The 12,543-nt window shown below is 35.4% G+C and overlaps 1 protein-coding gene across 15 annotated transcripts in view; it reads right to left on the bottom strand.

Moving 5' to 3' along the window:
- CYLD (CYLD lysine 63 deubiquitinase) overlaps positions 1–12,543 on the bottom strand; it is a 66,896-nt gene that overhangs the window by 21,832 nt on the left and 32,521 nt on the right. For all 15 annotated transcript variants that reach the window (XM_042231609.1, XM_042231613.1, XM_015100436.3 and 12 more), the window contains 5 exons: positions 9,104–9,202; positions 7,271–7,387; positions 3,540–3,919; positions 2,472–2,637; positions 1,321–1,462 (listed from right to left, as the gene is read on the bottom strand). In XM_042231609.1, coding sequence (XP_042087543.1) covers positions 1,321–1,462; positions 2,472–2,637; positions 3,540–3,919; positions 7,271–7,387; positions 9,104–9,202 — 904 coding nt within the window. The remainder of the gene's footprint in view (positions 1–1,320; positions 1,463–2,471; positions 2,638–3,539; positions 3,920–7,270; positions 7,388–9,103; positions 9,203–12,543) is intronic.

Here is a 12,543-nt window from a genome sequence, read left to right as displayed (position 1 = left end):
GACAGTGTTAAAGGATAAAAATATACCTATTGGGTAAAAAGTTCTTTGCCAAAACTGAAAGAAAGCCTACAGATCTGAGTTAACAAATAGACAACAGAGAAGAAAGTCTGGAAACTAACCTCCCAAGGTAAAAACATTGCCAATACGCAACCCATTCTAGATATTATACTTCTTTCTCATCACACCCTCTTGCAGAGACCTAAATTACTTTAAATGTCAAAATCAATTGGGACTAACAGCAGTTACATGCTAACATCAAAGAAAAAAGAAAATTTGGCTAACACAGTTTTATCATAAAATCTGAAGAATACTACATCAATTCTTGCTTTTGTCAACACTTCAGAGAGACTGAAAATATTCTGCCCCCAAAATGGCCCTCCACTTATTCTTCTTCCTGCCTTTGAAATTTTAACATCTTATTAACTTCCTACTTCTTACAACATGGCTGTACCAAGCTGGCAGGTTATGCTCAATTTAACTAGCACTATACTTGGTTCAATCTTCAGAGCATAAAAATTTTTGCCATGTTAAATTGTTCAACTTTGGAATAAACTACATAAACAAGGGCAACTGCTTCTACTGAAAATAATTCTTTAAAGCAGATTTATGATTGCCTCTACCTAGTAAAACAAACACCCAAATCAGTCAATGACTTATGGAAAGTCCTGTTATTTGATTTGTGCACAAAGATCCTGTACTTATTCTTTTCAGTCCTTTGCCTTCCCACATACACTCAGAATATCTGTTCCACCTGTAACACCACCATTTCCTCTTATCCATCATTCAGTGCATGACTTCTTATACTCATTTTTTGGATACAGGCACAGAAAACAATACTCAGTAGTTTCCCAGGAGCATATCAGTTCAGTTCAGTTCAGTTCAGTCGCTCAGTTGTGTCCGACTCTTTGCGACCCCATGAATCACAGCACGCCAGGCCTCCCTGTCCATCACCATCTCCCGGAGTTCACTCAAACTCACGTCCATCGAGTCGGTGATGCCATCCAGCCATCTCATCCTCTGTCGTCCCCTTTTCCTCCTGCCCCCAATCCCTCCCCAGCATCAGGGTCTTTTCCAATGAGTCAACTCTTCACATGAGGTGGCCAAAGTACTGGAGTTTCGGCTTTAGCATCATTCCTTCCAAAGAAATCCCAGGGCTGATCTCCTTCTCCCTGTCTTTCCTGAACCCGAGCCCCCAGTTTCTCCATTCAGAGCCAGCTGGCAGTTCCTCCATCTCTCTCCCTCCTTCTCCCTCCCTCGCTCACACACACACATACCTGCCCCCGTGGCATTATATTCCTAGCGCATTAATTTTAAACTTACCAGAATAAGGTGGAGTCTAAGTAACAAGAATTGTAATGACCCTGGATACCTTTCTTCTTTCCAATCATTATCTCTAAACCTTCTTTTTCCATTTTTGGTGGAGTATTTTCTTCTACTACTTCACTTAAGTACCCTCCAAATGCTGCAAAGATAAAAATGAAAACAACTCTTTTAAGCTAATCTAGTATATATTCCCATACATATTTCCTCACTTAAAAATATCTTTTTGTATTTTGACACACAATTTATTACTCAATTTAAAACTAAATTAAAGGTAGGTTTTGGTTAATTGTTATTCAGCCTGGCTTATAAAAAAAAGCTAACATTCATTTTCAACCTTACTTCTTCCACAATTTAAAAAACACTTTAGAATATTGAGCAATGTAAAAAAGCATCTTTGCCAAGCAAACTATTTTGTTTCCCAAATATTTTGTCTGAAGATGTTTCATTTTTCAAGTTGGAAAAGAAAACAAAAAGTTTTAAAGCACTATTTCTACTGTAAGAAAACATGTTTTTCATAAAAATAATTTTCCTATTTTTACCTGTTTAACCCTCAAGATGCTTCACCATGACGATACAAAACTGGAAAGGGTCAGTATCAGGAAACTGCCACCTACTATAAGTGATGAAAGGATCAGCCCTTCATCAAGCAGTTAAAACTACTTCTTCTAATAATGCTGACTTCTTGATAAGATATGCTTATTGAGGTACTTAGACAATACACTGAGAAGAAAGTCATTCTTGATAAGATATGCTGACTAACATACTTGAACAATACAAAGAGATGAAAATCAGTGCCATACAAAAAAGGCCATATTTCCATCTCTACCTCCTGAGTTGTTGAATATTAAATGTTGTTGAAAATTAAATGTCTGTAAGAAACAGAAAGGGAAAAATAAATCCCACTATTTCTCAATTTTTAAGGTCTCAAGCACAGTTTCCTGGCTATTACTTTTTCTTAAATGTCCCCTCTTAGAATAAATGTAACTTTCTTATGGACCAAATAATCTTTTTTTTTTTCCTGATTTAAAAGCCTGATGAACACTGGCAAGAAAGAAAGAAACACTGTTACTACTATCTACTGCAAAATGACATGAGATTAGAACTAGAATCATTTCAGATTGGTAAATAAATGAAAGGCAGGCAAATACCTAAAGAATTACAGCGTTCGATCTGATTGGAAACTGGCTGCAGGGACGCAAACCTCGAGTCGGGTCTGCAGCTCTTCAGTTTAACAAACAGCGCCTTCTTAAGGGCACAGGTGAAATAGCGAGTGCCCCTGAATGTTCCATCTGTACAACCCGCACATTCATCTTCCTGAAAAAAAAAAGAAGCTTAGACATGCATTATTCTGCATCTTGCAAAGACATATACAAAGAACTAAGACCTGTTTATCTTAGGGTTAACTAAGTTAACCTTTTCTTAGAACTCCCTTGTCACACCTGTCCTGAGAACTTCATCAGAAAAAGGGGGTTGACTAATTAGTGTTTCTGCCCATGACTAACAATTTGAGAAATTAATGCCTTATTTCAGCATAAAATCCTCAATGTATTTCCCTTTTGAATACATGCTTAAACCTTCCCTGGTTCACTGACTTTTCTGCACCATTTCCAAAAGCATTAAAACTAGTAGGGAGAGAAGGGCAAACAAAGCTATTTATTTTAACCACTCAAAAAGAAAAATTAGCATTCCATAGCCTGCAAACCAACAAATTAAAAGATAAGAAACATTTTTAAATAAAACCTAAGTGTACTCAAATTCTCTTTCCTGATTATGAAATGTCAAGCAATATTCTAATTTCCAAAATCTTTCCCACAATGAAAGATTTCAAAATGTCACTTAAAATGGTGATTAATCTTAAAGTCAATGATATAAACATTGGAACTGATTGTAGAAGGAAGGTTAAGAAAAAAAAAGAAAAAGAAAAACTGATAAAAAAAATTTGCTTTCCTTACCGTATTCTGTTTAATATAATGAGCCTAAACACATTAGCCTAAACATCTATTTTCATTCCTTGAACATACATCAAACTAACATCATGAACAAGAGGATCATATGCTTAACTGGTGGCAAAGGAAGTCAGGCAATTCGTAATAAAATTTTTCTCTAGTGATGGCTTTTTGACAAATAAAATATTTCACCAAAAAAATATAATAAGGAAAATTCTGTACAAAACCCCAGATGGAAAAGAAATACAATTTTTAGGTCAAATTAATTACCAGTTCCAGTCCAGCTAATACTTCATTGAGGCCTGGTGGCTGACCAATCCAGCGGATTACCCCATAGAAAGGAGGATTCTCCTTGACCTCAGCCAACGAGCCCACTTCCAGGCCATGTGAGTTACCAGAAGATACGGCCAAGGGTGGACTCTCCTGCACAGGGGCATTGTTCAGCTCACCCATCACAGATTGAACTGACAGAGAGAGTGGACTGTGGCTAATACTTCCATTGGTGTTGGGCATCTTTGTCAGACTAAATGGTAAAGAATGAAATCTGTTCTCGCTGGAGAGTGAGTTCATGGAAGGAGGTTGCAGTGGTGGTGAAGCGTGTCCAAAGTCTGGAGGAATCTCTGTAAGTGATTTTGCAGGGTCTTCAGCAACTATAAAAAATTATTCTTAATTAGATAAACATATCCAAGAATAATGTACATACATAAGTCCAACTGCCCACCAGACCTCTTCTAGTATGATTCTCATAAGCACTGCAAACTTACTGTCTCCAAGTCAGCACTCTTGATTCTCCTTCCCCACTTCCAAATTTTTCTGCCTCAGTGAATGGCTCCCAATTACTCAAACCAAAAAAATATAGCATTGATTGGAACTGTATAAGTTACATTCTTTGTCCAAAATACAATCAAGTTACAAAAACTAATATAAAAAAGACAGCAAAAAATTTAAGAAAGACACTTCTAACTAATGAATCAAAGAAGAAATAATAAAGTAAGTTTTTAAAATAAAGGAAAAAAGGAAGAGAAAAAATGAACACTGGTAGAATACAACTAAAGTAATACTTATAAATGAAATGTATAAACTTTGTAGTTTATTTTAGCAAAAAGGTAAGGTAATTTTAATAAACTCAGCATAGAACTTAATAAGTTAGAAAAACAACAGAATAACCTCCCAAAAAGTAGTCAAGGAGAAAGAATAAACACAAAAACAGGAATCAGTGAATTAAGAGACCAAATTCAAAAGCTGCTTCATTAAAATAACTAACATAATTGCCAAGCAGGCACTGCCAATCAGCATTGAAAGAACAAACGTCTTAATAAACAGTGCTGGGATAATCAATTATCTATATTTTTTTTAATTAAATTGAAACTCTTCTGTCATACTCTACAAAAAAACCATTTCCAAATGGCTTAAAGACATCAAATGCAAAACTACAAATTTGGGAAGAGAATAAAGAAGAATGGTCTTTGTGACTTTAGGGTAGAGAAAATATCTTAAACGTGAGTATACAATCATAAAGGAAAAGTCTGACAAGTATGACCACAATAATATTGAGAGCTACTTGTTCACTAAAAAGCATTGTAGCAAGAATAAAAATAAGAGCCACAAATAAGGAGAAAATATTTGTAATCCTTATTTCTGACAAAGGATTAGTATTTGAAAAGGGTCTATAAATCAAGTTTTTAAGAAAGACCAGAAAAAAATTTCTCTTTCCAAGAGAGACTCATAAAGGCAACTCATAGAAAAAGAAACATAAATCACCAACAAATCAATGAAAATATTTTTGTCCTCATTAGGAAACACAATAAAAGAAAGTCAAAACCAACATGAGATATCACTTCAAAAGGCAAAGATCTTAGAACATTAACTGTTGGTGAGAATGACAAGTAAATGATACCCTTACACAAAGCTGATGTGAGTGTGAACTGGCATAACTATGCTGGGAAACACTTTGGCACTATGTAGTAAAGGAGAGATGTGCATATTCCATGCACATATAGTAGGAACATGTTCCTACTCCTATGTTCCACTCCTAGGAACATACTCTAGACATGGATAAGAATGTTAACAGCAGAGTTGTCAATAATAGCAAGAAAATAAAATCAATCCAAAAGTCCATCAATGGCTGAAGAGACAATTACATTGTGGTATATTTAAATATTTCACAGCAATGAAATGGAATGGAATGATATACAGCAATGAAAATTAATAAATCATAATCACATACTACAATTTGGATGACTCTTAAGAACATAATGTTGAGGAAGACAGTAACACGATATCCATGCAGTCTGATTCCTTGCATATAAAACTCAAAACCATGCAAAACTAACAGTATGCTATTTAGATAGACAAACTCATAAAGAGATCATGAAAACCAAGAGAATGATAAATACTAAATTAAAGATGATGGTAGCTCAGAGGAGAGTGCAGGGGGTGACACTAGGAAGAGGTGCCAAGGGGGTTTCAAAGGGAATGATAATGTGTTCTTTTTCTTAAAGTGAGTAGTGACTACAAGGGTATTTACTATACTTAACACTTTAACTCATTTAAGATTCTTTACTCATATTTGATCTATTTTAAAGTTAATTCTTTTCTTTTCCAAACTCTCAACCCTCCAAGCCCAACACTCAGTTCCATAAAGCAAAGTCTTGTTTCTGTCTCCAAAATATATCCCCAATGTGTCCAACACTCTTACCCTCTACCATTATCTCCACAGTCGAGGCCACCATCATCCCTCACACTGCAGCCAGTGACACCTGGTCTCTCCGCCCTCTACTTGCCAATCTAATTACCACACAACAACTAGTGAGATCTTTTTAAAATTTAAAGATCTTACGTGATCTTGTGTCATTCCCCTGTTTAAAACCTTCAATGGCTTTCCAGTATTCTTTCAATAAATACTAAGCTTCTCACCAATACTTATTAGGTTCTAGATGATCTGGCTCCTGCCTGCCTCTCCAGATTCGTTTCATACACCTCTTCTTGCTTACCCTGCTGCAGTCACTCTGGCCTGCCCCTACTTCCTGTTCCGCAGATATAAAAATTTCTCACTTCAGGTTCTTTGCTATTTCCTCTGCCTAGAATGCTCTTCTCAAGCTCTTTCTCTGGTAGGTTCATTCATACCATCCAGATCTCACATAAATATCATTTCCTCAAAGAACCTTTTCCAAACCACCCTCTGGGAGCCGGCTTCCTACCAGCTGCTATCACCTTGTGTGTCTCCTTCATGGCACATGTCACAGTTGATTATCATCTTATGTGTCTATACATTTATTGTCTATCATACCAACTAGAATATAAGCTGCCTATAACTGGGAACTTCGTTAGTCTTTTCCATGGCTGGATTCACAGCCACTAAGAAAATACTCAGTATTTGCTTTTTTTTTTTTTTAAATAAATGAATCAAATGTTGCAGAGAATAGCTTTTAAACTATATAAGCAAAACAATGATAGAAACAATGTTCTTTTACAACTAAATTATTTCTATTTTCTAATTTAAGGATGCATCATATGCTTTTATTATGCTCATCAAGATTGAAATTCTACATCTGTTTCTGGAACACAGAAAGCATTCAATAAATATTTGTTGAACAGATGCACAACAACAACAACAACAAAAAGAATAAACCAGAAGAAAGTGATGTCCTGGAACCAAGGGAAAGTAGGGTTTTTTAAAAGCAGTGTTTAAGGATATCAAGAGAGCAAGAAGTCTTTAAACAATTCAATTGATTCTAGAGATCTTCTACCTTAAACAGATGAATGAAGTGAAAAAAACAAGCTGCTGATACATTTTCTAAATATTGCAATAACCTTTATAGCAGTGTCATTCAAACTGTCTACAATATTTTAATTCAGCACTATCAATAAAGAAAGTTTTATGGTCTACTCATTTTGTTCCCAAAAACTACATATACTGATGAAAAGCTATTTTTCTCTCTGGTAAGTTAAAAGGACAGAATCATTATTAAAAAAAAAAAAAAACTAAAATTACAGATTACCTTCATCAATGTACCATGAATTTTTTGATTTGGATTGTGGTTGTGAGTCAACAGAAGACCCATTTAAGGTATAAAATAATTCAGATCTGTTTCTAGTTCCAGGGTCTGAGGTAGATCCTATGGAACAAGAAGAATTTCTTTTAAAAATAAAGCCAATATGATGTGAAAGTTTTTCCATAAGAGAAATTAATATGCATATGGTATCACAATTCTAGAACCAACAGATGTATGCAAACACAATATATTTTATTTGTGTCTTCAGCTTTGAAAAATTTGGTAACCATTTTTGCAACATCAAAAAGATTGTTCAGTGCAAGAGACAATATAAGAGTAGACAATATAAAAGAAAAGCCTACCTTTAAAAAAAAAAACTACTTAAAAAAAATCACCTCATGTACTATGGCTTTTTTCCAAATGTCAAAAATCATCATTCCCCAGTTTCATCTGACAAATCTCTTCGTTCACAAATTTAACCTCTTACTCTAAAACAGCTGCCCTCAAAAGTTCTTCAAATGTATATAAATTAATTTTACTTATTAAGTTTAAAAGATTTAAAGTTTAACTATTTTGGAATTGTTAGTTAACAAATTCCTTGCTGGGTTTCTTCTTGTCTCTGGAAAAGTGAAGCAGTATTCTTATGCACTAGACTTATTAAATGTAAGAAAACATTAGCGTAGCTATATTACAGATAGGGCAAGACATTCCCCTGTCCTAGTACTAAGAGGACATGCTATAGTTGAGAGCAGTGGTGTCTTTAGAACCCATATACATCTGATTTCTTTTTCAATTTTAAGCAGATAACTCTATACTTCATTCCTATAACTAAAATCTGCTGCAACAAAAGTAGCACACGTGTCTTAAAATCTTTAGGCTATTTATATTTAAGTGAGAGCAGCAAGTTGAACTATCTATCTAGATTCATAAGTTAACATAAAAAATACTACAGCCTATGTATTTTATTTAATTCAAAGTCTCTCAGGGTCCAATGCCACATAAAATATTTCTTAGAGTACAATTTCTTTTTAATGAACTGAAACCAAGGGAAAAATAATCTTTTCCTAACCTATATATGGGTTTAGAACAGTTCTTGCCACCTTTTAAATGAGCTGTTTGGCTTACATAACTATCACCTAATAAATCTATGACCTATGTGGAAGCGAAACAAAAAACAACTAAGAACTCTACATGTACTGTGAGGGAGTTTCTGGAAGAAAGACAAAAATTTTGCTTAGCAGTTTGGAATTTAACTTGTGCCACTTCTATTAGCAAAGTTCACATAATCTCTAGTATACTTTATCCTATATAACATTACCCATAAAAGATTATTTTGTACAGTGCAACTATAAACTATATATAGGGGCTTCCCTGGAGGCTCAAACAGTAAAGAACCACCTGCAATGCAGGAGACCGGGGTTTGATCCCTGGGTCAGAAAGATCCCCTGGAGAAGGGAATGTACTCTTGCCTGAAGAATTCCATGCACAGAGAAACCTGGAGGGCTACAGTCCATAAGGGTTGCAAAGAGTCAGACACGACTAAGTGACTGAGTCACACATAAGCTATATATACAAATGTTGCAAGTAGGGGATTCCAAAAATCAGCTTATATGGACCAGAAAAAGACACAGGTCCTCACAGGAAAATTTTCATTAATTAAAAAAGGTTGGGAAGTCTTGGCTTAAGCAACACCATCTATAAACTTGTTTAGTAAACTACTAAAAATATCTGAAAGAAGAAAATATATATATACATTAAGGAGTAATACTTTTCAACATTTTTTAATCTATGGCAAATCAAAAATCATATAAATAAGACCTGTATTTTATTAACCCGTACCTGTAGCCTTTGGTTTATTATGACTGAATGAACCTTTGTCCCCAACACCTCTTGACATAAATGCAAGTTTGGGAGGCCTCCTTTCCTGTGTCACGCTCTCTGAAACAGTAAACATATTTTTTTAAAAAGATAAAAGGAAATTCTTATAAAAGAGAAACAATCAAGCAAATAATGACAGTAATAACAACAATCCCTTTCCAACAAAAAAGTAGCATTTTCATAGTAGTCTTACAAATTCATTAAGGCTATAGAAAGTAGAAAGCCTCTTGATGAAAGTGAAAGAGAAGAATGAAAAGCTGGCTTAAAACTCAACATTCAAAAAACTAAGATCATGGCATCCGGTCTCATCACTTCATGACAAACAGATGGGGAAACAATGGATACAGTGACAGACTTTATTTCCTTGGGCTCCAAAATCACTGCATATGGTGACTGAAGCCATGAAATTAAAAGATACTTGCTCCTTGGAAGAAAAGCTATGACAAACCTAGACAGTGCAGTAAAAAGCAGAGATATCACTTTGCCAACAAAGGTCCATATGGTCAAAGCTATAGGTTCTTCTAGTCGTCATGTACGGATGTGAGAGTTTGACCATAAAGAAGGCTGCTGCTGCTGCTGTTGAGTCACTTCAGTCGTGTCCGACTCTGTGCGACCCCACAGACGGTAGCCCATCAGGCTCCCCCATCCCTGGGATTTTCCAGGCAAGAATACTGGAATGGGTTGCCATTTCCTTCTCCAAAAGAAGGCTGAGTGCTGAAGAACTGATGCCTTCGAACTGTGGTGTTGGAGAGGACTCTTGAGAGTCTCTTGGAGAGCAAGGAGATCCAACCAGTCCATCCTAAAGGAAATCAACCCTGAATATTCACTGGAAGGTTTGATGCTGAAGCTCCAATACTTTGGCCACCTGATGTGAGGAGCTGACTCACTGAAAAAGACTCTGATGCTGGAAGAGTGAACACCAGAGGAGAAGGGGGCAACAAGAGGATGAGATGGTTGGATGGCATCACCTACTCAGTGGACGTGAGTCTGAGCAAACTCTGAAGGATAGTGAAGCACAAGGAAGCCTGGCATGGTGCAGTCCACGAGGTCACAAAGAGTCGGACACAACTGAGCAAATGAACAACAAACAACAAATTCTGACTTGTCACATTTATATTAATGATCCAAAATAAAAGCCATTTACTTTATATAAATTTTAAGAGATTATCATCTCAGGAAAAGGTAAGTATGAAAAGGTAAAGTGAGGAATAAATTTGGCAGACAATTTTGAGAGATTAATATAATCTTGATTAAAAGATATTAGAAGAGATAAAACAATATGTTCACCAAATGGCATGTATAAAATGTTCATAGCAGCCTTATTCATAATGACCTAAAACTGGAACAATGCATTCTGTAGAAGAATAAACTAGTCTGTTCACACAGTGGGATGTTACACAGCAATAAAAAGAATACACAACAACATAGACATTGCATTGAGAAAAGAAATGAAGCCAAAAGTACCCATTTTATATGTGTGTGTGTGTGTGTGCGTGTGCGTGCGCGTGTGTGTGTGTGTGTGTGTACATGCATGGACAGCAGGACTGCATTCAGAATGATAAAATTAGTAGCCTGCCTATCACTCTCGTTGATTTATCAGAAAAAGAAAAAATCCCTTGGGGGAAACTTGGGTTGAAAATCATAACAAATAACTAGTGAACAATAACAACCAAAGCACAAGAAATGTCTGCAAATTTGAATGACCCACTAAATTGAGAAAAACTGCTCAACTGATGTACTGCTTAACATCAGCAGCCACAAGAGCATAATTTAAACCCAAATGAGAATTTAATATAGACAGAAAAGTCTACTGAAGAAAATCTAAGTTTACTTGGGTAGAATGAAGAACTATAAAACCCAATTACCAAACATATTAACAAATACCATACACAGCAACTATACAAAAATTTTCTTAAGGTAAGATTATATTTTCCTTATACTTTAAATAATTTTTTACAAAAAATGTTCTTGAAATCCTGGAAGGTCCATAAAATAACATCAGAGTTGCATGCTATGATCTAGTGCTTCAAAATAACCTTTCGGGCTCTATTTGTCTCATATGAGAGGAGTCCTGCCTGTGCAGACAACATTCAGGATGATTCAGACTGACAATTTCTACAGAATGCTACTTAGCAATAACTATCAAATGTAAAGTACATATACCCTCAGATCCAGGCAAGTTTACTTCCAGGAAATTCTCTTTTTTAAAGATTTTATGAATATTTTTATGTAAATCTAAATATAACATATCCCATTTAAATACTCAGATAAGTATATTGGCAGCACACAAGCACTACAGATGACATGATACTGAGAGACAAAACACGAAAGAACAGAATTAGTATCCGAAACAATCTGAAAATGTTGGAAGACTGGATAGCTGGATAGCTCTAATGACATGAAGTCAAACAGGGACAAATGTAAAGTCCTGTCATCTATCCCCCAAAGTAAACAAACAAGTATAGAATCAGAAGCAGAAGTAAATGTGAAAAAAACTGGGGATTTAAGTTAAGCATAAGTTCAGGAATCATTAACTCATTAGTTTATAAGACATTCATTCAGTTAAGAAATACTACCAACTCCAGGCAAGGAAGGCACTATGGTTACATCTGAAAATATAATTCAACTATGACGGGGCTGTCCCCGAATCTTTCTGCATAAGTCCTGTTCTACTGCAACGATCAGTCCACATACAGATGATGATAGTTTGTTCACCTCTAGCTGTCCAAGTGTGACGGAGGGTATCTTCAATTTAGGCTGGAGAACAGAAGATATAGGTGTCAAAGACATTCATCTTTGAATATCTGAGGGCTATTATAAGGAAAGAGAGCTGGATTTGTCCTAACTTCATCCCCAGTTAGAACTAGAATTCACCAGGGAAATTGTAGGAAGACAGATGTAGCATGTATCATACAAGGGTGACTTTTTCACACTGAGACCTGTCTAAAATGAAAAACTCTAATTCCCTCCAGGACAAAGTGACTCTTCTGTCAAATGAACACATAGCTTCCTAAGATGATATGGATGATGAGTTGTCTTATAGCTATAGTGGATACATGAAATCTGATACATATATGTGATATACATACGACTTTATTCACTGAAGCACTATTTATACAAGCAAAAGACTGAAAACAGCATTAATGTCCATCAGGAGGGGACTGGTTAGAAAATTATGATACATTTATAAAATGAAATACAATGCAATAATTTAAGCAAAATATTAAGCATGCAATTGATACACTAATATGAAATCATCCCTAAATTCTACTGTTAGAGCTCTTTTTTTTTTAAGGTGCAATTTGATCTTCTGGAAAGATAAGTAGATGGACTTTTTTCTATTTCTCCTGATAAGTACAACTAAAAACTCTGGATGTAACATATAAAACAAAACTGAGAAG

This window comes from Ovis aries, chromosome 14 (assembly GCF_016772045.2).
Source record: "Ovis aries strain OAR_USU_Benz2616 breed Rambouillet chromosome 14, ARS-UI_Ramb_v3.0, whole genome shotgun sequence".
NCBI classification, from domain to species: domain Eukaryota; kingdom Metazoa; phylum Chordata; class Mammalia; order Artiodactyla; family Bovidae; genus Ovis; species Ovis aries.
The sequence above is the reverse complement of the archived record's forward strand: the minus strand, read 5'-3'. Positions and strand labels throughout refer to the sequence as shown.